General features: G+C 44.5%; 1 protein-coding gene across 1 annotated transcript in view; it reads left to right on the forward strand.

Moving 5' to 3' along the window:
- SCUBE1 (signal peptide, CUB domain and EGF like domain containing 1) overlaps nucleotides 1–23,894 on the forward strand; it is a 1,434,630-nt gene that overhangs the window by 1,103,896 nt on the left and 306,840 nt on the right. The window contains exon 15 of the mRNA XM_029600135.1: nucleotides 3,090–3,248. Coding sequence (XP_029455995.1) covers nucleotides 3,090–3,248 — 159 coding nt within the window. The remainder of the gene's footprint in view (nucleotides 1–3,089; nucleotides 3,249–23,894) is intronic.

The following is a 23,894-nucleotide window of genomic DNA, read 5'->3' on the forward strand; positions in this document are numbered from 1 at the left end:
AATAATTACTCTCTTCATGTTCAGAATAAACTAAAGATTTCTAGAATGTGGTTATTTAATTGTGGTCTTTTACTATTTTGAGAGGTCAGTATTCAAAGCCATTTAGATAGATAACTAACAAGTTATTTGTCTAAATGGGAAGTACTGCAATATTCAGCCACTTATCCGGCTAAATTATAGCTAGATAAGTCATTATCTGGCTATAATTTAACTAGATAAAAAAAGAGATGTACTGGGGACGTTTTGGGAGGAGTTATGTTATCCGGCTAACTTAGCCGATTTTCAGCTAAGCTAAGGGCCTAAGCTAAGCTAAGGGCCTTATTTTCTAAGGTAGCGCAAGCGTGCGATAGCTAGAAAGCTTAGTGCAGGCCTGCGCTAGCTACATCGGGGCGGAGTCGGCCCCGGAAGAGGAGGAGTCGGGGCGTCACCAGGGCCGACTCTGTGAAGACGGCGCTGACTGTGAAAAGATAAGGAGACTTTTTGCTGCCTATTTCGCGCCGAATAACCACACCTTTTATGGTGAAGTTATTTGGTGCGACGCCAGCAGCGATCGCACCGCGGCAGTGCGATCGCTGCTGGCTAGTGCAGGACCACCCCCCACTTCACCCCCCCGCCCCCCGTTAGCGCAGGGATTCTCTAAGCATTAGTGAATCCAGGCCTAAGTTAGCTGGATAGATCAGCTTCAGAGCAAGTATAAAGTTATCCTACCTTGTGAGACTGGATAACTTGCTACTTAACAGATACCTTCAAAATATAACTGGTTAAGTAGTGATGTGAAAAAGAAAAAAAAAGTAGTAAAGGGGCCTGTAGTCAAATTTCTTCCTCTCCTCTCCCCCTGCCCCCCAGATTACATAAAAGTACCTCCAAATCCCCTTCTAAATAATAAAATTGGTTCCACAGTCCACTGCTGCCCGCCCCCAAATCCACTTACCCGTTTCCCAAAACTATATATTCAGTTGCTGCTGCCAAACCCTCCCATCCCCTCCCCCTGTCCTTATTTGCTGCATATATGCTAGGTAATATTGAAGCACAAAATATGTGTCAGAAGCTGTGCTGGAGATCCAGGAGTGATACATTTGGATCTTTCTCCCGATAGGGATTATTTTGGTTTGCGGGTGATGGGGAGAGAGTATTGGGGGTGAGGGGGGTGCCTCACAGCATATTAGGATGAGGTATGGGAATGGGAGGGTTCGGCATCAGCAATGATTTAAATAATTTTGTGAAACAGGGTTGTGGATTGGGGGGGGGGGGGAGTGGAAGGCCAGCAGTGGACTGCGGAAACATTTTTAATATTCAGAAGGGGAAGTGGGGTGGAGGACTACATGGCCCAATAGGACTTTATGTAATCTGGGTGAGGGGAGGAATAAATCAAGCCACAGGCCCCTTTCTCTTTTTTTCTTCACATCATTACTTAACTGGATATCTTTTGAAGATATCCAGTTAAGAAGCAAGTTATCCGGCAACATATGACCGGATAACTAAAAAATCTAACCAGTTATTTTCAAACATAGCTGGTTAGTTTTTTTTTGTTTATCTGGCTACATGTAGCCAAATTAACTTTAGGCAATTATATTCAGTAGGATGTTTATCCTGCTGAATATATGGACAAGATAGGCTAACTTTAACCGGATAACTTGACACAAAATGGCTTACTGTATATCAGACTCTGAATTATTTTTATCTGCATATTGCAATATATATCTATGTATGGGTACTTGTGCAACTGGCTAAATACAAGGTTTAGAATTCTTCAAAGTTTCTTCACACCGAAAATGAGAAAGCAAATAGTTTTAATTATTAAAACTTGACCAGGGGTGGCCAACTGCAGTCCTCAGATAATACAGGCATGTATGCAAATCTCATATACATATTTATTATGGATATCCAAAAAACCAGGCCTGCTTGTTGCTCTCGAGGACCGGAGTTGATCATCCCTGCACTAGACTATCACCTTGAAGTGACTTGCCAAAGCATTACAAGTGCAATTTTCAAAGGGGTTTACATGGGTAAAAAGCATTTTACCCACATAAATCACCTGTCTAAACATTGCCCAGTTATATGCTAGTAAAATTGCACACATAGTTCTTTTAGATGATACTTTTATCCAGATTGTGATGGTGGCATTCCCAGGGTAAGGTTAGGTCCCTGAAAAACTATACACATAGTAGGGTTAAGAACATAAGAACATAAGAAATTGCCATGCTGGGACAGACCAAGGGTCCATCAAGCCCAGCATCCTGTTTCCAACAGAGGCCAAAAACCAGGCCACAAGAACCTGGCAATTACCCAAACACTAAGAAGAATCCATGCTACTGATGCAATTAATAGCAGTGGCTATTCCCTAAGTATAATTGATTAATAGCCATTAATGGACTTCTCCTCCAAGAACTTATCCAAACCTTTTTTAAACCCAGCTACACTAACTGCACTAACTACCTTCTCTGGCAACAAATTCCAGAGCTTTATTGTGCGTTGAGTGCAAAAGAATTTTCTCCGATTAGTCTTAAATGTGTTACTTGCTAACTTCATGGAATGCCCCCTAGTCCTTCTATTATTCGAAAGTGTAAATAACTGAGTCACATCTACTCGTTCAAGACCTCTCATGATCTTAAAGACCTCTATCATATCCCCCCTCAGCTGTCTCTTCTCCAAGCTGAACAGTCCTAACCTCTTCAGCCTTTCCTCATAGGGGAGCTGTTCCATCCCCTTTATCATTTTGGTTGCCCTTCTCTGTACCTTCTCCATCGCAACTATATCTTTTTTAAGATGCGGTGACCAGAATTGTACACAGTATTCAAGGTGCGGTCTCACCATGGAGCGATACAGAGGCATTATGACATTTTCCGTTCTATTAACCATTCCCTTCCTAATAATTCCTAAAGCTATGCATGTAGTTTTGATCAGAAATAATATTTGCAGAAAAAAGAAGGGCAAATCTCTGTGGGTACTTTTCCCTGGCAAACTGGTGCAAAAATTGCAGATAAAATGTACCCGTGAACTTTGCAGCAATGTGGGCAATCTGAAGATTGCCTCCCTGTGGATATACTGCTTGTTCATTTCTTTTCTTATGTCATGCCTGTTACTCCAAGGTGGCCAATACCCCTGCATAGATAATTGCCAAGTGACCTTTGTGAACCTCAAGTGTGATTCTTCCAAGAAAAAGAGGCAGGGGCGTAAGTCACCATCAAAGGAAGTATCCTACATCACCGCAGAGTTTGAAGTTGAAATGAAGAATGAAGAGGTGTCAGGTTTGTAGAAATGCATATTGATTGTTTTTACTACTTTATTGGTTGTTGCCTAACTGATTTATATATAAATCTAAAAGCACTTTATAGTTATATATTTATTTATTATTTTTATATACTGACATTCATCTCCATTGAGATATCACACTGGTTTACATTCAGGTACTGTGGGTATTTCTCTATCCCCAGAGGGTTTACAATCTAAGTTTTTGTACCTGAGGCAATATAGGGTAAAGTGACTTGCCCAAGGTCACAAGGAGTGACAGTGGGACTTGAACCTTGGTCTCCTGGCTCATAGTCCATTGCTCTAACCACTAGGCTATTCCTACTCCCCTCTCAGAAGCACATGTGCAAATTACAAAAATTCATACAATAAATTTGCAATGAATTGTATGAATTTTTGTAATTTGCACATGTGTTTCTGAGATTGTATAAATTAATAAAAATGAGAAATATAAAATGCTGTTATGTAATGTTGTGTAAAATTGAGGTTTAGTAATAATATGTATTAATATTGAACATTATATTTGGAAATTTCTCTTGCTAACATTTGATTATAAGAATGGAAGATATGTACAGTTTTACTGATCAAGCTGCCTCTGAAATCTAATCTGGGTGTAGGATGAGACTCAGAAATCTGATGAGGGTGATTGGAACGAGCTAATTAAGAGCAAGAAGAAATTAATACGCATGGACCTGCATGCTGCTACATTAGGGAAATATTGTTTTGCTAAACGGATCCCCAGAGGTCTTCGCATGAACAAAGAGCCATCATTGATTGTCAACGCTGATGATTTCATTATAAAGTGGAATGCTATATTGAACAAATATTTGCATGATCTTATGGTTCTTATAATCTCGAGAATTAAAACTCAGATTACAGTTCTTAAAGAGAAAATTTGCAAAGAAGCAGAGATATTACAAAAGATGTTGTCTAAGGAGGTGTTTGACACTCAGATAGAGGAGTCTCAGAAACTGCTTGTTTTATTTCGATTGGAAATAAAAAAAAAATTGAAAGTACAAAAATATCACCATGATGAAAGGGATTATACAACGGGTTACATTTATGTATGGATGCAGGCAAATTGTAGGGGTAATAATAAAGGTAGAAATGATTTTTCATCTTCCGATGAGGATAAAGGATTGTATACCCAGAAGGAAAGTGGGAGGAAGGTGGAGTTTTTGAGGGATCAGATTAATGATGAGATACAGTTGGGTGGTAATGAGAGGGATGAGAGGATGCTTTTTTAGGGGGCAGGGGGTGCAACACCAGAGGAGCATACAATACAAGGACCAAGCAGTCATTACCAAACCAGGACCCGTACAACTTCAGAAGATGATGAAAATGTATGAGTGTCATGATATTATTGTGGTTAACTTGTCTTCTAGGGATTTGTCTACCGAAATGGTTAATGTACTCAATAAAGGGCTCTCATTTATACCAATATACAAATATGATCCGTTTTTCACTCGTGTGGAACTTAAGTTTTTCAGAAGAATCAGGTTAAAAGATTATTTTAAGGGTCAACAATTGAGACAGAATAAATTTGTGAAAGCATCAGGGTGGATGCCAGCGGAATCTAACCCTTTGATTCTTGCATTTGAGACCATGGTTTTTCAGGAGGTTGAGAAATTGGAATCCTGTTTGTGAAAATTTGGAGTTGAATGTATCTAGGAGTGAATTGGCAGCTATTCGGTCTTTAAAACAGGATAAATTGTTGGTGATTAGTGTCTGAGAAAGGTGGGCAGTTGTTGTACAGAGTAGGGAGGATTATGAAAAGGAAGCGATGAGACAACTGAGAGATACCCAATATTATATTGTTAGTCCGGATGATCCAGTGGATAGCTTAAATATTCGGATTAAAAGAATATTGGAGGAAGCAGTGCGTCATAAGACGATTTCTAAAAGAGAATATATGTACCTGTTACCGAAGAATCTGGTGACACCGTACATATATTTTCTTCCGAAGATTCATAAATCTTTGGTTGAACCACCTGGAAGGCCCATTCTCACAGGACAAGCAGGATGGTAGTCCTCACATATGGGTGACATCATCAGGATGGAGCCCAATCACGGAACACTTTGTCAAAGTTTCTAGAACTTTGACTGGTACCTACTGGGCATGTCCAGCAATGCACTGACCTTTCATCCAGCAGGGATACCCCTTCAGTCTTCTTTTTTCCTCTCGTCAGCACCGGGACACCGCTGCTGTTCGACCGGTGACGACGATTCCAAAAGTATTGATAGCCTCCTTGCCTCCTCAGGAAATGGACCGAGGAGAACATTGTGAAAAGCAACGACACCGGCATCGGAAGGCTCAGTCAGTCGATCCAGGCAAGTCCTCGCCATCGACGTTGATAGAGCCACAGACAAAGAAGCCCCATCCAGAAAAGGCCCCATCCTCTTCTGTGTCCGGGTTGCCGAGGCATTCCCCACCTTCAGTGGTGCTGGGATCCAGTATTCCACCTTCACCGGTGGACCCTCCGGCTACGCCAGTGCTGCCTCCTACTCTGGTGCGGGGTTCCATGCCCCAGGCTTCTGCGAGGAATAGCATCGGATATCCTGCTTGATCTCCTGAAAAGAAACTGGGAACACCCATGTTCAGTTCCACCTGTCAACTGCAAGACAGATGCCACCTATCTGGTACAGTCAGCTCCTGGGTTCCAGAAGTCTCAGTTGGATCATCATTCTGTGGTTGTTGAGTTAGCCCAGAAGAAGGCACGGCATTCAAAACCTCATTCCTCCATATCTCCAGGGAAAGAACAAAAATCCCTGGATGTTTTTGGCAGGCGTGACTTCCATGGCTCTATGCTCATATCTCGCATAGCTTCTTACCAGTTATGCATGACCCAGTATAACAGAGACCTCTTTAAAAGGATCCAGGACTTCTCTGATTTGTTACCAGAGCAACTCCAGACTCAACTTCATACTCTAGCTCAGAAAGGGCTGGATGCTGGAAAACACGAGGTCCGCGCTGCTTATGATATCTTCGACAGTGTCTCTAGAGTGTCTGCAGCGGGGATTAGTGCACGAAGATGGGCCTGGCTCAAATCCTCAGACTTAAGACCAGAAGTCCAAGACAGGTTAGCAGATCTATCCTATGTGGGAGATAATCTCTTCAGGGAAAAGATCCGAGAGACGGTGGCACAGTTGAAAGACCACCATGAAACGCTGTGCCAGCTTTCTTCTGTGCCGTCTGAGTTCCCTTCCATACCTAAGAGAACTTTCAGACGAGACTCTAAGCAGTCAACCTACAAGCCAAGGAAATTTTATCCTCCGGCTTCTAGAGGACGCCCTTCCAGACCTTACCAAAAAGGTCAATCCAGGCAGACTTGGCCTCAAAAGTCTCAGCCAGCTTCTCAGCCTGGACCAGCATCAGGATTTTGACTCCTTCCTAGAGAATGTAAGCCAACCTCCTCTTCCATCCATACCCATCGGCGGTCGACTCTGCCACTTCAGCAGCGCTTGACACACAGTCACCACAGATCAGTAGGTACTTGCAGTAGTCACCCAAGGTTACCACCTAAATTTCCTGACTATTCCAACGGACTCTCCACCTTGGCCGATGTGGGGGAAGTCCAATCATTCTCCCTTGCTTGAGCAAGAGGTCTCATCCCTCCTCCTATCCCGAGCAATAGAACCAGTACCCCTCTCCCAGCAGGGGCAGGGATTTTATTCCCGGTATTTTCTAATACCAAAAAAGTCAGGTGACTACGCCCGATACTGGACCTCCGTCCACTAAACAAATTTCTGCACAGAGAAAAATTCAAGATGGTAACCTTGGGCTCTCTACTTCCTCTTATGCAAAGAGGAGATTGGCTATGCTCTCTAGATCTTCAGGATGCATATACACACATCTCAATCACACCATCTCATCGCAAATTCCTGCGATTCCTGGTCGGCCCTTGTCATTTTCAGTACCGTGTACTACCATTTGGCCTGGCGTCTGCTCCACGAGTATTCACCAAGTGACTGGTGGTGGTCGTGGCCTTCCTCAGGAATCAGGGTGTCCATGTCTACCCTTATCTCGATGATTGGTTGATAAGGGCTCTGACTCAGCAGGGCGCACTAACCTCCCTGCGTCTCACTATCAACACCCTGATCTCCTTAGGGTTTCTAATCAACTATCTCAAATCCAAGATAGTTCCATCCCAAACCCTATCCTTTATAGGGGCCAACCTAAACACTATGTTGGCGAAAGCCGTCCTCCCCCAAGATCGTGCTTTCACCATTACATCTCTGGCGCATCAACTACAGTCTTGAGTATCTTCAATTGCTCGGCACTTCCTCATACTGTTGGGTCAAATGGCATCCTTGGTGCATGTCACTCCGATGGCTTGCCTAGCCATGAGAGTGATGCAGTGGACCCTAAAATTCCAGTGGATTCAATCTTGTCAGCCAATGTCCAGTAGCGTCCAGGTTACCAAACAGCTCCATCTGTCACTAGCCTGGTGGATGCACCACTCCAATCTCATTCAAGGCCTTCCATTTCAGGCTCCAGATCCTCAAATCACCTTAACAGACGCATCCAGCCTTAGGTGGGGTGCACATGTAGGTGACCTGCAGACTCAGGGAACCTGGTCTCCAGAGGAAGCCAAACACCAAATAAATTTCCTGGAGCTACGGGCGATCAGATATGCCCTCAATGCCTTTCAGGATTGCCTATCAAACAAAGCCATCCTGAGTCAAACCAACAATCAGGTTGCAATGTGGTACATCAACAAACAAGGGGGAATGGGCTCCTACCTTCTGTGTCAGGAAGCTGCACAGATGTAGGAATGGGCCCTTTCCTGCTTGATGTGCCTCAAAGCAACCTACTTGCCAGGAGTGGACAATGTGTTGGCGGACAAGCTGAGTTGAAATTTCCATCCACACGAGTGGTCTCTCAACCCCTTGGTAGCGGATGCGATATTCCAACGTTGGGGTTACCCTCACATAGACCTTTTTGCGTCCGTTCACAACCACAAAGTAGACAACTTCTGCTCTCTCATTCGCAGTTACCATTTGCAGCCAAGAGATGCCTTCGCCCTCTCCTGGGCCAGCAGTCTTCTTTATGCATACCCTCCTCTTCTTCTCATTTTAAAGACTCTCATGAAGCTCCAGCAGGACAAAGGATTAATGATTCTGATAGCTCCGCATTGGCCACGCCAGGTGTGGTTTCCAATCATCCAGGACCTATCAGTACACCGACACATTCCTCTGGGGAAGGATCCCCTTCTAATCACTCAGAATGACGTGTATCTCCATCACCTAAACCTCCAAGCTCTGTCTGACGGCCTGGATGTTGAAAGGTTAATATTCCAACTTCTTAACCTTTCAGAGTCGCTATCCCGAGTCCTGGTGGCTTCACGAAAGCCTTCAACTAGAAGGTCTTATCGTTCTAAATGGAAGAGGTTTACGGTCTGGTGAACTTCCATGTCCATAGACCCCTTCACTTGTTCCACTGCAAGGTTCCTGGACTACCTCTGGCACCTGTCAGAGTTAGGCCAAAAACTTCCTCTATCAGGGTGCATGTTAGTGCAGTGTCTGCGTACCATAAGGGTGTAGGTAATGTCTCCATTTCAACGCAACCCTTAGTATCATGGTTCATGAGAGGCTTGCTCTATTTAAAACCTCCACTGCGCCCTCCTGCCCCTGCTTGGGACCTTAATGTGGTTTTGGGACAGCTCATGAAACCTCCGTTTGAGCCTCTCCACTCCTGTGATCTCCGCTATCTTGCCTGGAAGGTAGTTTTTCTTCTGGCGATCATGTCTGCTCACAGAGTTAGTGAATTACAGGCATTAGTTACTTACCCGCCTTACACTACAATTCTGCATGACAGGGTAGTGCTCCGCACTCACCCTAAAATTTTGCCGAAGGTAGTGTTGGAATTCCATATTAACCAATCTATTATCCTACCTACCTTTTTTCCCGGGCCCCATTCCAACCCAGGAGAACAGGCTCTGCATTCTTTGGACTGCAAACATGCTCTTGCTTTCTATCTGGACCGCTCATCGTCCCACAGGAAATCCACTCAATTGTTTGTTTCTTTTGATACCATCAAATTGGGAAATCCTGTGGGAAAGCAGACCCTCTCCTCCTGGTTGGCGGAATGCATTTCTTTTTGCTACCAGCAAGCAGGCATTCCACTACAAGATCGTGTAAAAGCACACTCGGTCAGGGCCATGGCGACATCAGTAGCGCACTTCCGTTTGGTGCCACTTCCTGATATTTATAAGGCTGCTACCTGGAGCTCTTCCCATTCTTTCGCAGCCCATTATTGTTTAGATAAGGCTGGCACACAGGATTCCATCTTTGGCCAGTCTGTTCTACACAATTTGTTTTCTGTTTAACTTCCCAACATCCTTCCACCAACCCATTCAGGATGCCCTCCTAAACAAATTTCCACCCCTGATGTTGTTCCTATTGCACGTCTTTGGGTGCATTTAGTTTATTGCTTGGGCATCCTCAGCTCGGTACTCACCCATATGTGAGGACTACCATCCTGCTTGTCCTGTGAGAAAGCAGAGTTGCTTACCTGTAACAGGTGTTCTCACAGGACAGCAGGATGTTAGTCCTCATGAAACCCACCCACCACCCTGCGGAGTTGGGTTCGTTTAGTTTTCTTATTTTAGTTTTTGCACGTATGTTTTGCTATATAAAGAGACTAAAGGGGTACCCCTGCTGGATGCAGGGTCAGTGCATTGCTGGGCATGCCCAGTAGGTGCCAGTCAAAGTTCTAGAAACTTTGACAAAAGTGTTCCGTGATTAGGCTCCATCCTGTTGATGTCACTCATATGTGAAGACAAACATCCTGCTATACTGTGAGAACACCTGTTACAGGTAAGCAACTCGTGCAGGTTACCAGAGGCAGGCAGAGCTCCGGAGTCTCAATGCATGGATGAGATGATGGTGCAAGGAAGAGGGATTCAGTTTTGTTAGGAACTGGGGAACCATTTTGGGGAAGGGGGAGTCTCTTCCGAAGGGATGGGCTTCACCTTAACCAGGGTGGAACCAGACTGCTGGCGCTAACCTTTAAAAAGGAGATAGAGCAGCTTTTAAACTAGAACAAAGGGGAAAGCCGACAGTCGCTCAGCAGCGCATGGTTCGGAGAGAGGTATCTTCAAAGGATACTAATGATGTATTAGAATTAGGGCATCTCGACAGTGAGGTTCCAATAATAAGAAAAGTAGTCCAAGTGCCTGTAACTAAAAACTCACCTGAGCTAAAAAATTCTAACTTATCCCTATCAATTAAAAAGCAGAATGAAAATACAAACAAAAAACAAACTTTGAAATGTTTGTATGCTAATGCCAGAAGTCTAAGAAGTAAGATGGGAGAATTAGAATGTATAGCAGTGAATGATGACATAGACTTAATTGGCATCTCAGAGACATGGTGGAAGGAGGATAACCAATGGGACAGTGCTATACCGGGGTACAAATTATATCGCAATGATAGAGAGGAGCACCCGGGAGGCAGTGTGGTGCTTTATGTCTGGGATGGCATAGAGTCCAACAGGATAAACATCCTGCATGAGACTAAATGCACAATTGAATCTTTATGGGTAGAAATCCCTTGTGGGTCAGGGAAGACTATAATGATAGGAGTATACTACCGTCCATCTGGTCAAGATGGTGAGACTGACAGTGAAATGCTAAGAGAAATTAGGGAAGCTAACCCAATTGGCAGTGCGGTAATAATGGGAGACTTCAATTACCCCAATATTGACTGGGTAAATGTATCATCGGGACACGCTACAGAGATAAAGTTCCTGGATAGAATAAATGATAGCTTTATGGAGCAATTGGTTCAGGGACCGATGAGAGAGGGAGCAATTTTAGACCTAATTCTCAGTGGAGTACAGGATTTGGTGAGAGAGGTAATGGTGGTGGGGCCGCTTGGCAATAGTGATCATAATAATGGAAGGGGGACAGTAAGCAAATCCATAGCTCTCGTGCTAAACTTTCAAAAGGGAAACTTTGATAAAATGAGAAAAATAGAAAAAAACTGAAAGGAGCAGCTACAAAAGTAAAAAATGTGCAAGAAGCGTGGTCATTGTTAAAAAAAAATACCATCCTAGAAGCACAATCCAGATGTATTCCACACATTAAGAAAGGTGGAAAGCAGGCAAAACGATTACCGGCATAGTTAAAAGGGGAGGTGAAAGAAGCTATTTTAGCCGAAAGATCTTCATTCAAAAATTGGAAGAATGATCCAACAGAAGAAAATAGGATAATGCATAAAAGTAAGACATTGATAAGACAGGCTAAGAGAATTTGAAAAGAAGTTGGCCGTTGAGGCAAAAACTCACAGTAAAAACTTTTTAAAATATATCCAAAGCAGAAAGCCTGTGAGGGAGTCAGTTGGACCGTTAGATGATCGAGGGATTAAAGGGGCACTTAGAGAAGATAAGGCCACTGAAGAGGATGTTGGGGAGGTACCCGTACTGGAGAAGGTTTTCATGGGTAATGATTCAGATGGACAGAACCAAATCACGGTGAACCTAGAAGATGTGGTAGACCTGATTGATAAACTGAAAAGTAGTAAATCACCTTTACCGGATGGTATACACCCCAGAGTTCTGAAGGAATTAAAAAATGAAATTTCAGACCTATTAGTAAAAATTTGTAATCTATCATTAAAATCATCCATTGTACCTGAAGACTGGAGGATAGCTAATGTAACCCCCATATTTAAAAATGGCTAGCCTGACTTCAGTGCCAGGAAAAATAGTGGAAAGTGTTCTAAACATCAAAATCACAGAACATATAGAAAGACATGGTTTAATGGGACAAAGTCAGCATGGCTTTACCCAGGGCAAGTCTTGCCTCACAAATCTGCTTCACTTTTTTGAAGGAGTTAATAAACATGTGGATAAAGGTGAACCTGTAGATGTAGTATACTTGGATTTTCAGAAGGCGTTTGGCAAAGTTCCTCATGAGAGGCTTCTAGGAAAAGTAAAAAGTCATGGGATAGGTGGCGATGTCCTTTCGTGGATAACAAACTGGCTAAAAGACAGGAAACAGAGAGTAGGATTAAATGGACAAATTTCTCAGTGGAAGGGAGTGGGTGGTGGGGAGTGTGAGATGGTTTTTTTTGTTGTGTGTTTTTATATGTTTTTAACATTGTTTTTGTGTGTTGAGGTACTCTGGGAGTATGGAGATGTCGACTCATAAATGATCTTGGTGCAAGTTGTCCCCTGAAGAAGCTCATGCGAAACAAAGAACCTTGTAGGGCATATTGGAAGGACCCAGTGTGGGATCATTGGAAACAGTTTATTCAAGAGAATAATATTGTTAAATGAGTTCTCAATGAGGAAGTATTAGAACAGAGTGATTAAGAATAGTGTGGGAATATGAAATGAATCAGTAAATGTGGAGATATAGGGGTATAAGGATATGCTATAGAGTGGCTCTCCTGGGATTGTTAAAAGTTTGCACTTTAGGTTTTTAAGATGGGATGGGGATTGTATGAGGTATGAGTGTGAAAGAGTGTATGTGGGGTATGTTTTAGGATAATGCCTTTGAGTATTTTTGGTATGTCCATGATATATGTTATGGCCGCCGGCCGCAGCTTTCTGCGGTGGTGGCTGCCATCGATGCTCTCATGGCCGCCGGCCCCGGTGGTTCGCGACCATGGCCAAACACTTACCTGTGGCGTCGGACCATCTCTGAGGCTCCTGCAGGAGCAGGCAGCCTCCTCCGACGCTTTCTTTGCGGCCTTGGCCGCTGCTAAGCCCGGCCACATGGCTCCTTCTCTGCCGAGCTGAATTCTCCCCCTCCGGGTTGCATAGAGCTGCGTGTGTGGCTGAAGTCTAGATTTAAAGGGGCCACGACAGGAAGTTGTCGTGGCTCCTCCCTGAGACTCCTCCTTAGCTCTGGTATTTAAAGCAAGGGCTGCTCCTCAGTCCTTGCCTTGGTATTGAGGCGGCTAGTCTGGTTGGTTCCTGAGCTCCGAGTTCCTGGTTCCCGATACCTGGTCTTGTTCCTGTTTTTCCGTCCTGCTTCTGCTCTCCTCTCTCATTGACTGATTCTTCTGGATTGACTCTTGGACCGGCTTCCGAACATTCTCCTGGCTTGCTCCTGGACCGGCTTCCGACCCTTCTCCTGGCTTGGACCTTGGATCGATTTCCGACTCTTCGCCTGACTTGGACCATTGGGCCGGCTTTTTGACCATTCTTCGGCCTCCACTCCTGGACTGACGTACGACCTGCTGGAGGTGCAAGCTGTCTGGAGTCCACGACCTGAAGGAGGCGCCTGCATTCAGACCTATCTTTAGTCTTCAGCGATTCTCCTAAGTCCAAACGGCCCGGAACCCTATGGGCTCCTCCTGGGGGGACCACAAGCTTCCAGTGGTGAAGTACCAGCTCAACTTCTGCTGCACCTGACCTTGCCTTCCGATTTTGGATTCGTAACAGAATACCAAGGCCATGGACCCGGCAGAAGCTTCAGCTCTACAGGCCATTCCTGGACTAGCCCAGAAGATTATGTAGCAGCAATGGGTATTAGAATCCGTGGCATCTTCCGTGCCCACCTTGATTCAGTAGCTGCGGCTCAGGCAGCCCCTCCACCATTACCACTATCATCTGTGATGCAGGGAAATACCCGTTCAACGATTCCATTACCAATTCCTCAACGCTGTTCTGGCGAACCTCACTAGTGCCATGGATTCCTCGACCATTGTAGCATGCACTTCCGTCTTCAAGCTTCCCTCTTTCCGGACGATCTTACAAAAACTACATATATCTTGTCTCTGTTAGAGGGTAAGGCCCTGGGCTGGGCTTCTCCCTTCTGGCGACAGTCAGACCCAGTCCTGCAAAGTCTTCCTAAATTCTTGGAACTGTTCCAAACAGTATTTGACGATCCAGGAAAACAAGTAGTCGCTGGTTCCAATCTTCTGCAACTTTGACAAGGAAGTCTGCCGCTGGCCGATTACACCATTGAATTCAGAACACTTGCATCAGAACTCCATTGGGAAGAGAGCTGTCTCCGGACCATATTTTTGAAGGGTTTGTCATCCAGAATTAAAGACAATATGGCAACCCGCGAGTTACCTCGCTCTGTGGACTGTATTATTGAATTAGTACAAAGGAGAGACGGAGTGAACAGCACACACATATAGGGAAAATCACAACAAGCAAATGTGTGGCATACAATACTGGACAATAAAATGTAACCAATAAACAATTATTGATTTTACATTTGCACACAAAACTTGTGCAAGGTATTTTAATATATAATCAACAGTTTTGTACAAGCGACAAAAAATACCTTACACAAGTTTTGTATGCAAATGTAAAATCAATAATTGTTTGTTGGTTACATTTTATTGTCCAGTACATTGTATGCCGCACATTTGCTTGTTGTGATTTTTGAATTAGTAACCAGGATCGACCGCCGTCTACAGGAAAGGGCTCATGAGGGACTGAGCACAAGAAGGCGCATGGTGTATACTACTTCTTCTCACCCCTTTCCTCCCTTCTCTCGAACTGCATCCACCACAGACGGGACTGTTGAAGAACCGATGCAGTTAGGTGATGGTCCTGTCTCTCCTGAGGAATGGCAAAGACGCCGTAAGGCAGGCCTCTGTCTATATTGTGGAGGATCAGGCCATCTCATTGCTTGTTGCCCAACACGTCCAGGAAACTTCCAAGCCTAGGCTCCATCAGGGGAGTAACCCTAGGCATCACTTCTCCGGCTCCCCCACTAACTCTGCATGTCACCCTGCTTCTCGGAGACCACAAGATTTCCACACTGGCTCTAATAGTTTCTGGGGCCAGAGGAAGTTTTATCCTGCAAGTTGTGGTGGAACAACTGCACATTCCTATTTGTCCGTGTCCTAGGCCATTGATTCTATCCTCCATCCACAGAGATCCCCTGCCGGGGAGATTAACTCATCACATGGTTCCTCTGGATTGCCACATTGCACCGAACCACACTGAATGTATCACCCTCTATGCCATCCAGAAAGCCATTCATCCTATCGTTTTTGGTATTCCATGATTGCAATGTCACAATCCACAATTCGACTGTACATCTTTAAAACTTATCCACTGGGGTCCAGCATGTCATGAGACCTGCATTAAAGGATCAAATCCCTCCTGTAGTTTCATCTGTACCTCCCATCTTGTGGGTTTGCCTTCCCAGTACAGTCAGTTTGCTGATGTCTTCTCCAAAAATGCTGCGGATACCTGGCCCCCACACCGAGAATTCGACTGCACCATTAATCTGGTTCCTGGAGCTACTCCACCTCGCGGTAGGGTCTATCCGTTATCCACCTTGGAGACCCGCACTATGACCGAATATATCCAAGACAATTTGCAGAAGGGATTTATTCGGCAATCCAAATCTACAGCCGGGGCTGGCTTCTTCTTTGTTGGGAAAAAAGATGGGACATTGCGTCCATGTATTGATTTCCGTGGGCTAAACACTATCACCATCAAAGACCGATACCCGTTGCCGCTAATAGCCGAACTCTTTGACCGCCTACAGGGAGCCAAGGTGTTCTCAAAATTGGATCTTCTAGGAGCTTATAATCTTATCAGATTCGGGAGGGAGATGAGTGGAAGACGGCTTTCAACACCAGAGATGGACATTATGAATATCTTGTCATGCCATTTGGATTGACAACGCTCCGGCAGTATTTCAGCACTTCATCAATGAGATATTTCGAGACCTGCTTTATGTCCATATAGTAGTCTATCTAGACGACATTTTAATTTTTTCTTCCGATTTAGTCGCATCGACAACACGTTATTCAGGTTTTGCAACGCCTAAGAGAAAATCATCTCTATGCAAAGATTGAAAAATGCATCTTTTAACATGAGTCATTACCATTTCTGGGGTACATTATCTCCAAACAAGGTTTCCAGATGGACCCCTACAAATTGAAATGTATCCAAGAATGGCCCCAAACTAATGAATTACGTGCGCTTCAGCGCTTCCTTGGATTTGCTAACTACTATCGTAGTTTTATTCAGAATTTTTCTAAATTGGCTGCACCTCTCACGGCCCTTACTCGTAAAGGGGCAAACATCAAGGCCTGGCCTTTAGAGGCTGAAGAAGCGTTCCAGGTGCTCAAGAACTCCTTCCTTCAACAACCTTGCCTTCAGCATCCTGACCCCAGATGGCCTTTTGTGGTAGAGGTGGATGCCTCAGCTGAAGGAGTAGGAGCTGTCTTAAGCCAGAATTACACTACAGGAACATCTCATCCTTGCTTCTACTTTTCTAAAAAATTTTCTTCAGCTGAACATAATTACTCCATCGGCGACAAGGAGCTTCTTGCCATTAAACTTGCATTTGAGGAATGGCAGCAGTGGTTGGAGGGAGCTCAACTTCGTATAACAGTCTATACTGACCATAAGAACCTGGTGTACCTCCAACAAGCCCAACATCTGAACCCATGTCAAGCTCGTTGGGTGCTCTTTTTCACACGTTTCAACTTTGAACTTCAATATCAACCAGCTAACAAGAACATTAAGGCAGATGCCCTATCTCGATCCTTCTCTGCTGAAGATATAGAGGATCCTATTCAAGATATTATAGACCCGGCTTGCATCACCCTCTCTGCGACATTCCCTGTCCCACCTGGTAAAACGGTGGTGCCTAAGAGACTGCAGAACAAAGTACTGGCCTGGGGGCATGATTCTCAGTTAGCCGGGCATCCTGGATGAGCTCGGACAAACACTACTCCAACAATATTATTGGTGGTCTGAGATGCGTAAAGATATTTGATCATATGTTGATTCTTGCCCAACCTGTGCTCAACATAAGATTCCTACTAGAAAAACTTTGGGACTTTTACAACCGCTACCTACTCCCACAAAGCTTTGGACGCATATAGATCCACAGACTTTATTGTGGATCTTCCGCCATCGGAGGGCAACACAGTAATATGAGTAGTAGATCGATTTTCAAAAATGGCCCACTTCATCCCGCTACCCTCCCTCCCATCAGCTCCTCGTTTGGCCCAACTGTTCATGCTACATATCTTCCGCCTCCACGGCCTACCGCAGCACATCGCATCTGATCACGGTCCTCAGTTCATGGCCCGTTACTCCCTCAATCTCTGTAAAAAGTTTCGCATTTCATTGGACTTTACCACGGCGTTTCACCCGCAAGCCAACGGCCAGGCAGAACATACAAATCGTATTTTAAATCAATTTCTACAGATGTATGTCAATTCCCGTCAAGACAACTGGGTGACACTTCTCTCTTGGGGTGATTTCTCCCACAACTCGCATACCTGTACCTCAACAGGGGCCTCCCCTTTTCAGATTGTATTTGGACGACAACCCAGGCTGCCTTTGCCCTTGCCAGTGCCTTCACCGGCAGCCCAACTCACTGCTGCACAGTTGCGACGGCTCTGGATTCACACTCAACAAATGCTACGTAAAGTGGCTCACACCGCAAAGTCATTTGCTGACAAGTATCGACAACCTGCTCCCCGGTTCCATCCAGGAGAAAAGGTGTGGCTAAGCACCAGGCACATTCGTTTGAGAGTTTCTTCTATGCGACTAGCCCCTCGTTATATTGGGCCTTTTCCAGTGCTGCGTCAACTAGGTCCTGTGACTTATCAACTTCGTCTGCCGGTCACATTAAGAATCCATAATTCCTTCCACACGTCCCTTTTGAAGCCGGTGGTCCTCACTTGGCTTACTTGGAAGGTTCCCGAAGCCCCACAGCCCAGGGCAGAGGAAGAATCTATATATCAGGTGCGTGAGGTGCATGATGTCTGGAAACGGGGCAGCACATGGGAATACCTCTTAGGTTGGGAGGGATTTGGGCCTGAGGAGAATTCCTGGGAAGATAAGACTCTTCTCAAGAACTTTCACACTGAACACCCGGGAAAACCCAAGCCTTCTAGGGGGAAGCCTAAAGGAGGGGATACAGTTATGGCCGCCAGCCGCAGCGTTCCACGACCGGAGCTGGCCTTCCTTCTGCGGCGGCAGGCTGCCACTGAAGCTGTCATGGCCACCGGCCCCGGTGGTTCGCGTCCAGGGCGAAACACTTACCCATGGCGTCGGGCCATCTCCGAGGCTTCTGCAGGAGCAGGCAGCCTCTTCCAAAGCTCTCTTCGCGGCCGTGGCCGCTGCTAAGCCCGGCCACATGGCTCCTTCTCTGCCGAGCTGACTCCTCCCCCTCCGGGTTGCATAGAACTGCACGCGCGGCTGAAGTCTAGATTTAAAGGGGCCACAACACTCCTGAGACTCCTCCTTAGCTCTGGTATTTAAGGCAAGGGCTGCTCCTCTCTGAGACTCCTCCTTAGCTCTGGTATTTAAGGCAAGGGCTGCTCCTCAGTCCTTCCTTGGTATTGAGGCTTCTAGTCTGGTTGGTTCCTGAGCTCCGAGTTCCTGGTTCCCGCTACCTGGTCTTGTTCCTGTTCTTTCATCCTGCTTCTGCTCTCCTCTCTCGTTGGACTGATTCTTCTGGATTGACTCTTGGACCGGCTTCTGAACATTCTCCTGGCTTGCTCCTGGACCAGCTTCCGACCCTTCTCCTGGCTTGGACCTTGGACCGGCTTCCGACCCTTCGCCTGACTTGGACCATTGGACCGGCTTTTTGACCATTCTTCGGCCTCCACTCCTGGACTGACGTATGACCTGCTGGAGGCACCAGCTGTCTGGAGTCCACGACCTGAGGAGGTGCCTGCATCCAGACCTATCTTCAGTCTTCAGCGATTCTCCTAAGTCTAAGCGGCCCGGGTCCCTACGGGCTCCTCCTCGGGGGACCATGAGCTTCCAGTGGCGAAGTACCAGCTCAACTTCTTTCCTAGGTACCAACTAAGTACCAGCTAAGTACCAGCTCAACTCTTTCCTTGGTAGCGCTAACCCTTCCTCGGACTAAGGGTCCACTTCCGGATTCGTAACAATATAAAGATGTATAGGAATTGATTGAAAATGTATTGTATGCATTTTTGTAATTTGCACATGTGTTTATAAGATTGTATAAATTAATAAAAATGAGAAATATAAAATGCTGTTATGTAATGTTGTGTAAAATTGAGGTTTAGTAATAATATGTATTAATATTGAACATTATATTTGGAAAATAAGACTTATGTGATTCCCTATATATACATAAGATTTGTCAGTGATTAGGGAATCCAAATTCTCTCTGTATTTTAGTACCATAGTACCAATATTCATCACGATCCAGATAAATTTAGCTGGGTAGGTCTAGTCAAGTAAATCAATGTCCTAATAATGCCTGGATAAATTTACACAAGTTTTTTTAGATGGTGTATTCAGCAGCAGCCTTATCTAGCAAAGTGCCATGTAAAGTTACCCAGGTAACTTTACCACTCAGCGGCCTGCTGTATATTCTCCCCCATGATAAATAAACTACAAAAACAAATGTCTTTAATCCTCCTGAGAAGCATATTGAAAAATTTCTTTCAATGGCTATGTTTTCTATTTTATTCTGTGTAGTACTAGTTCCTCTCCTTTTATAATAATTATGAATTAAAGACATTCATTTTTTTATAGCTGTTGATTCTTCATCGACAAGCAGGCATGAATTAGCCATTATGCATGGGTGACATCAGATTGTCTGAGCTTCTACTACTATCTTTGACTGACACATTCAAGAGGCCTCAATAGTGGTCATCGATTTCTACTTGTGTCACTTCACATCTCCTCAGCATTTGATACCATGGATCATACCATACTACGATATCGATTGCAGGAATGTGGCATAGCAGGCCATGCTTCACTATCTTACCACCTATTTAAGTAATCGATCTCAGCAAATTAAGTTTAAGAATGATAATTCTCAATGGTTACTCATTAAAACTGGTGTACCTCAAGCCTCTGCTTTATCGGCGGTTTTGTTCATCATTTTTGTGGCTCCCATCTTTAAAATTTTTAGCAAGTCTATGTGATGGTTATAAAATGTATGCCAACGATTTGCAATTTTTTATTTGTCTCCATACCACATGGCAAGATACCATGGAACATCTGCAAATTTGTATGTTTATGATCAGACAGTGGTTACACCACAATAAATTATCACTCAACATGCCTAAAACAGAATTCTTATTGATTCAGAGGGTACATTTAATGATACAGTATGCCCCGATCTCTTTTGAAAATATGACATTCCCCATCAATGATATTATCAAAAGTTTAGGAGTTTGGATTGACCCTCATCTTACATTTCTTACTCAAATCAAGTCTGTAGTTAAAGCTGGCTTCTACAAATTAAGTGTGGTTGCGGGCGTAAAGCATCTCTTGCTTGAAGATGATTTTCGCACAGTTGTGCAAGCTTCTGTTTTTCCTCTTATTGACTATTGTAATAGTATTTACTTTGGTCTTCCTGAAGTATCTTTGCAACCTCTCCAGCTTTTGTTGAATGACACTGTACGTTTGATTTCTGGAATCAAACGCAATCAACATATTACACCTACCCTTATGAGTTTACACTGGCATCCCATGCAACATCGGATTGCATACAAAATGAGAATGATTGTTTTTTAAGTTGATACATTCAAGTTCCTGTCTGTGGGCTCATGCCCTACTCAAACTGAATCAACCTTCCCGCCTGTTAAGGTCATCGCAGCATGATATGCTTGATATACTTTCAGTAAGAGCTTCTTGATTTTCTGGTGGAATTAAGATTAAGTGATTACATCAAAACTTTCCAAACCCTTTTGATAATCTTATTTAAGCAGGCATATTGCTAGTTTTAGTACGTACTGTTTCCTAAGTTCACTAGGTACAGTATGGTAGTGAGTTTTTCCTCTTTAGATGTGACACACAATTAGTTTGCTATTTGAGATTCAGTATACTAATGAGTTCTGTTTTACCAAGATGCTGTTAAGATCAGAGTGAATCTGTTGTCATGTCTGTTATATTTTTGGTGTTGTATACTATTGCAATTTTTGTGTATTTGTTTTTGTATAACATTTTGTACATTGCTTAGGCCATGTGTGTTAAGAGATATATAAATGTAAAAATGTAAAACTGTAAATGGTGCCGACACAGATCCAGTTCTCTGAGCATGCATGGAAGTTTTCACATGCACATGCTGCCTCATAAGCCGCTCAGTCTTTCTTCATCTGAGCTAAGATAGACATTACCCAGTCTCTCTTGAATTTTTTTCTAACTTGGGGTCTAGTGCTCCTTTCTACCTCATTGCTTTCAAGTTTTTTTCTGCCACTGTCACTGCCTCAGGAGCCTGTCAAACAGAGCTTCTATATACAGAAAATCAAAAGATGATGTTGAAAAGCACAGAGAAGCCAATGGCTACAAAGCCTGGGGTAAATGGGCTTATGACCTGTGTCTTTGGGTGCCAGATGTCTATCATGGATGTGCACTTCATTTGCTATCAATGCTTGGACCCAGACCACAACTCATGCAATTCATCCCTCAGGGTGCAGCAATACTGGGTCTGGAAGATGGAGGCCCCAAAGAATGTCCTGGCAGGTAACAGCACAGGTTTTGGCACTAGGTCAAGCTGTGGAGCTACTTTTTGTTGAGGAGCAAAGTGTTGTCATGCTCTTAATACAAGAAATCAAGGCAGGAAGTTTTCCCCTCTCAATCCTGCAAGCATGAGAAGACACACATACCCACCATGGTGCTGGCCTCTGGATCTGCCTCAGTTCAGGGTTTGAGTATGGTGCAAAAGCCTGTGGCACTGGAGGAGGTGCAGAGAAAAGCACCTAAGAGGCTTGGGGGACCACCTTCAGGGCTGTGCCTCTTGGAGCTGAAGAGCAGATTGGCACTATTGTTGAAAAGCTCTGCCAGTTCAGGCCGCTGTTTGATGCCAAGGCAATGCATAGCCTCAGCACATGTTCATCTTCATTCATGGCACAGAAAATCCATATGGTAGCAAGTCATCTGTTTTATCTGATCCAGAGCACTGTCCAAGTCTTCAGAATGGACCTTGCATTCCAAGGCACAGGCAATATACTTGGCGAGGTAGATCATGGCGCACCATCAGTAATATCAGAGCAGAGCACATCAGCATGTATGTCCAAAGATTCCAAGATGGATGTCTTGGTGAAGAAGGAGCTACCAATGCCAAATATGATACTAGTTAATAGGAGTTGTTGATACAGCTAGCATGGAGTGCCTTGGGGCTAGACACCATTACAACAGGAGTGGCTGTTACCCCAGGTTTTTCTTCAGCTTTATGGCAGCCCTAATTGAGGATGAGCCAATCTAGGTTTCTGAAGAGGATGTCTCTCCTCCAACTCCAATTCAAAGGGTTCCCCAACCTATAGGAGCCCAGTTATCAGAACTAGTAAAGAATTTATTTGCCTCCTTAAATCCTGAAGACAAAAAAGATTAGAATTTCTCTATCCAAGATGGAGAAAATGTTCCTTCATAGTGGGGCTACTCCAAGTTCCATGCTAGTGCATACTTCGCTTCAAGAGCTTCCAGCCTTGGGAATAAGTCCTCATCATAAGATGGCAGATTCTCTACCTCTAGGTAAATCCCTTCATGGATCATATGGTGACGATTACTCTGAGTTTCTCCCGGATGTTTCCCCTCTGGACCAATGTAGATCTCACTTTTATCACCTTTATCATCATTGGGGTCATGGCTTAGTGTTCTCCTTTACTCAGGGGATAAGGAGAATTCCACAGTTGAATCTACCCAATCGCCTTCCAGATTTGCAACAGCATCCCTCCCCTCCAGAGATTTTTGTCTATCAGTGCCAGGAAAGAAAAAGATCTGAGAACAGACATTTTTAGGCTCTTTTGGTTTCTTCAAAACCCTGCAGATTATGCATTTATCCTGGTTCACATACCTCTAGAATCTTCAGATGAGAATGTGACAGATACCTACATCATGCCTTTCGGTGGCCTGGAAGCTTGACTTTATATATATAGAGTGCAGGTCACACTGGGATTTGTGATGGTCCAATTACTTCACCATTCCATGATGGTGATCAAATGTAGAATCAGAATTGAAGTATGCTCAACACACCCATGATCACTTGTTAACGATCACCCCGCCATGAGGGCGGAGCTAGCAATATGTTTCGCTTTACTCCTCAAGAAGGGAGGAGTTAGCAATCTGTTGTCGATCACACCACCAGGAGGGCGGAGTTAGCATTCTGTTAGAGTTTCTGCTAGGAGTTGGCAGTCTGTTAGGGTACGCTCCTCCCAAAGGAAGGAGCTAGCAATCCTGTTGAGCTTTGCTCCCCCAGAGGAGAGGAGCTAGCAATCTGTTAGCGACTCCGCTAGGGTTAGCAATCTGTTATAGGTTAGGACTGCAGAGTAGCAATCTGTTGTAGGAGCTGTTATGGAGTTGCTCCCCAGAGGGGAGAGGACAGCAACAGCTGAGAGTAGACTGCAAGGTAGCAGTATGTTGTACTCAGCTCTTGAAGAGTGAGAGATGAGCACTCTAATGTAGAATGGTGAATCCTTGGGCCGATTGCAGATGACAGCGCCCCCAGGAGGACATCATTAGAGGGACCACCGACTAGGCTGGAGTATGGAGACAGACACAGACAGTTCTTTATTAGACAGGTAGTAGAACCACCAGAGGTGGCAGTAGTGAGCTGATGTGCCCGGTAGGTCTGAAGTCCTTCAGATCCTGGAACTGCTATCTCCGGGTTTTGCTGAGCTGTAGAGAGAGACTCATAGATAGTGAGTAGACAGGGTATGCTGGATACATAACCAGAAGTAGATGATACACTCACATAGATTAATAAGAA

This window comes from Rhinatrema bivittatum, chromosome 4 (genome assembly GCF_901001135.1).
Source record: "Rhinatrema bivittatum chromosome 4, aRhiBiv1.1, whole genome shotgun sequence".
Classification (NCBI taxonomy): Eukaryota; Metazoa; Chordata; class Amphibia; order Gymnophiona; family Rhinatrematidae; genus Rhinatrema; species Rhinatrema bivittatum.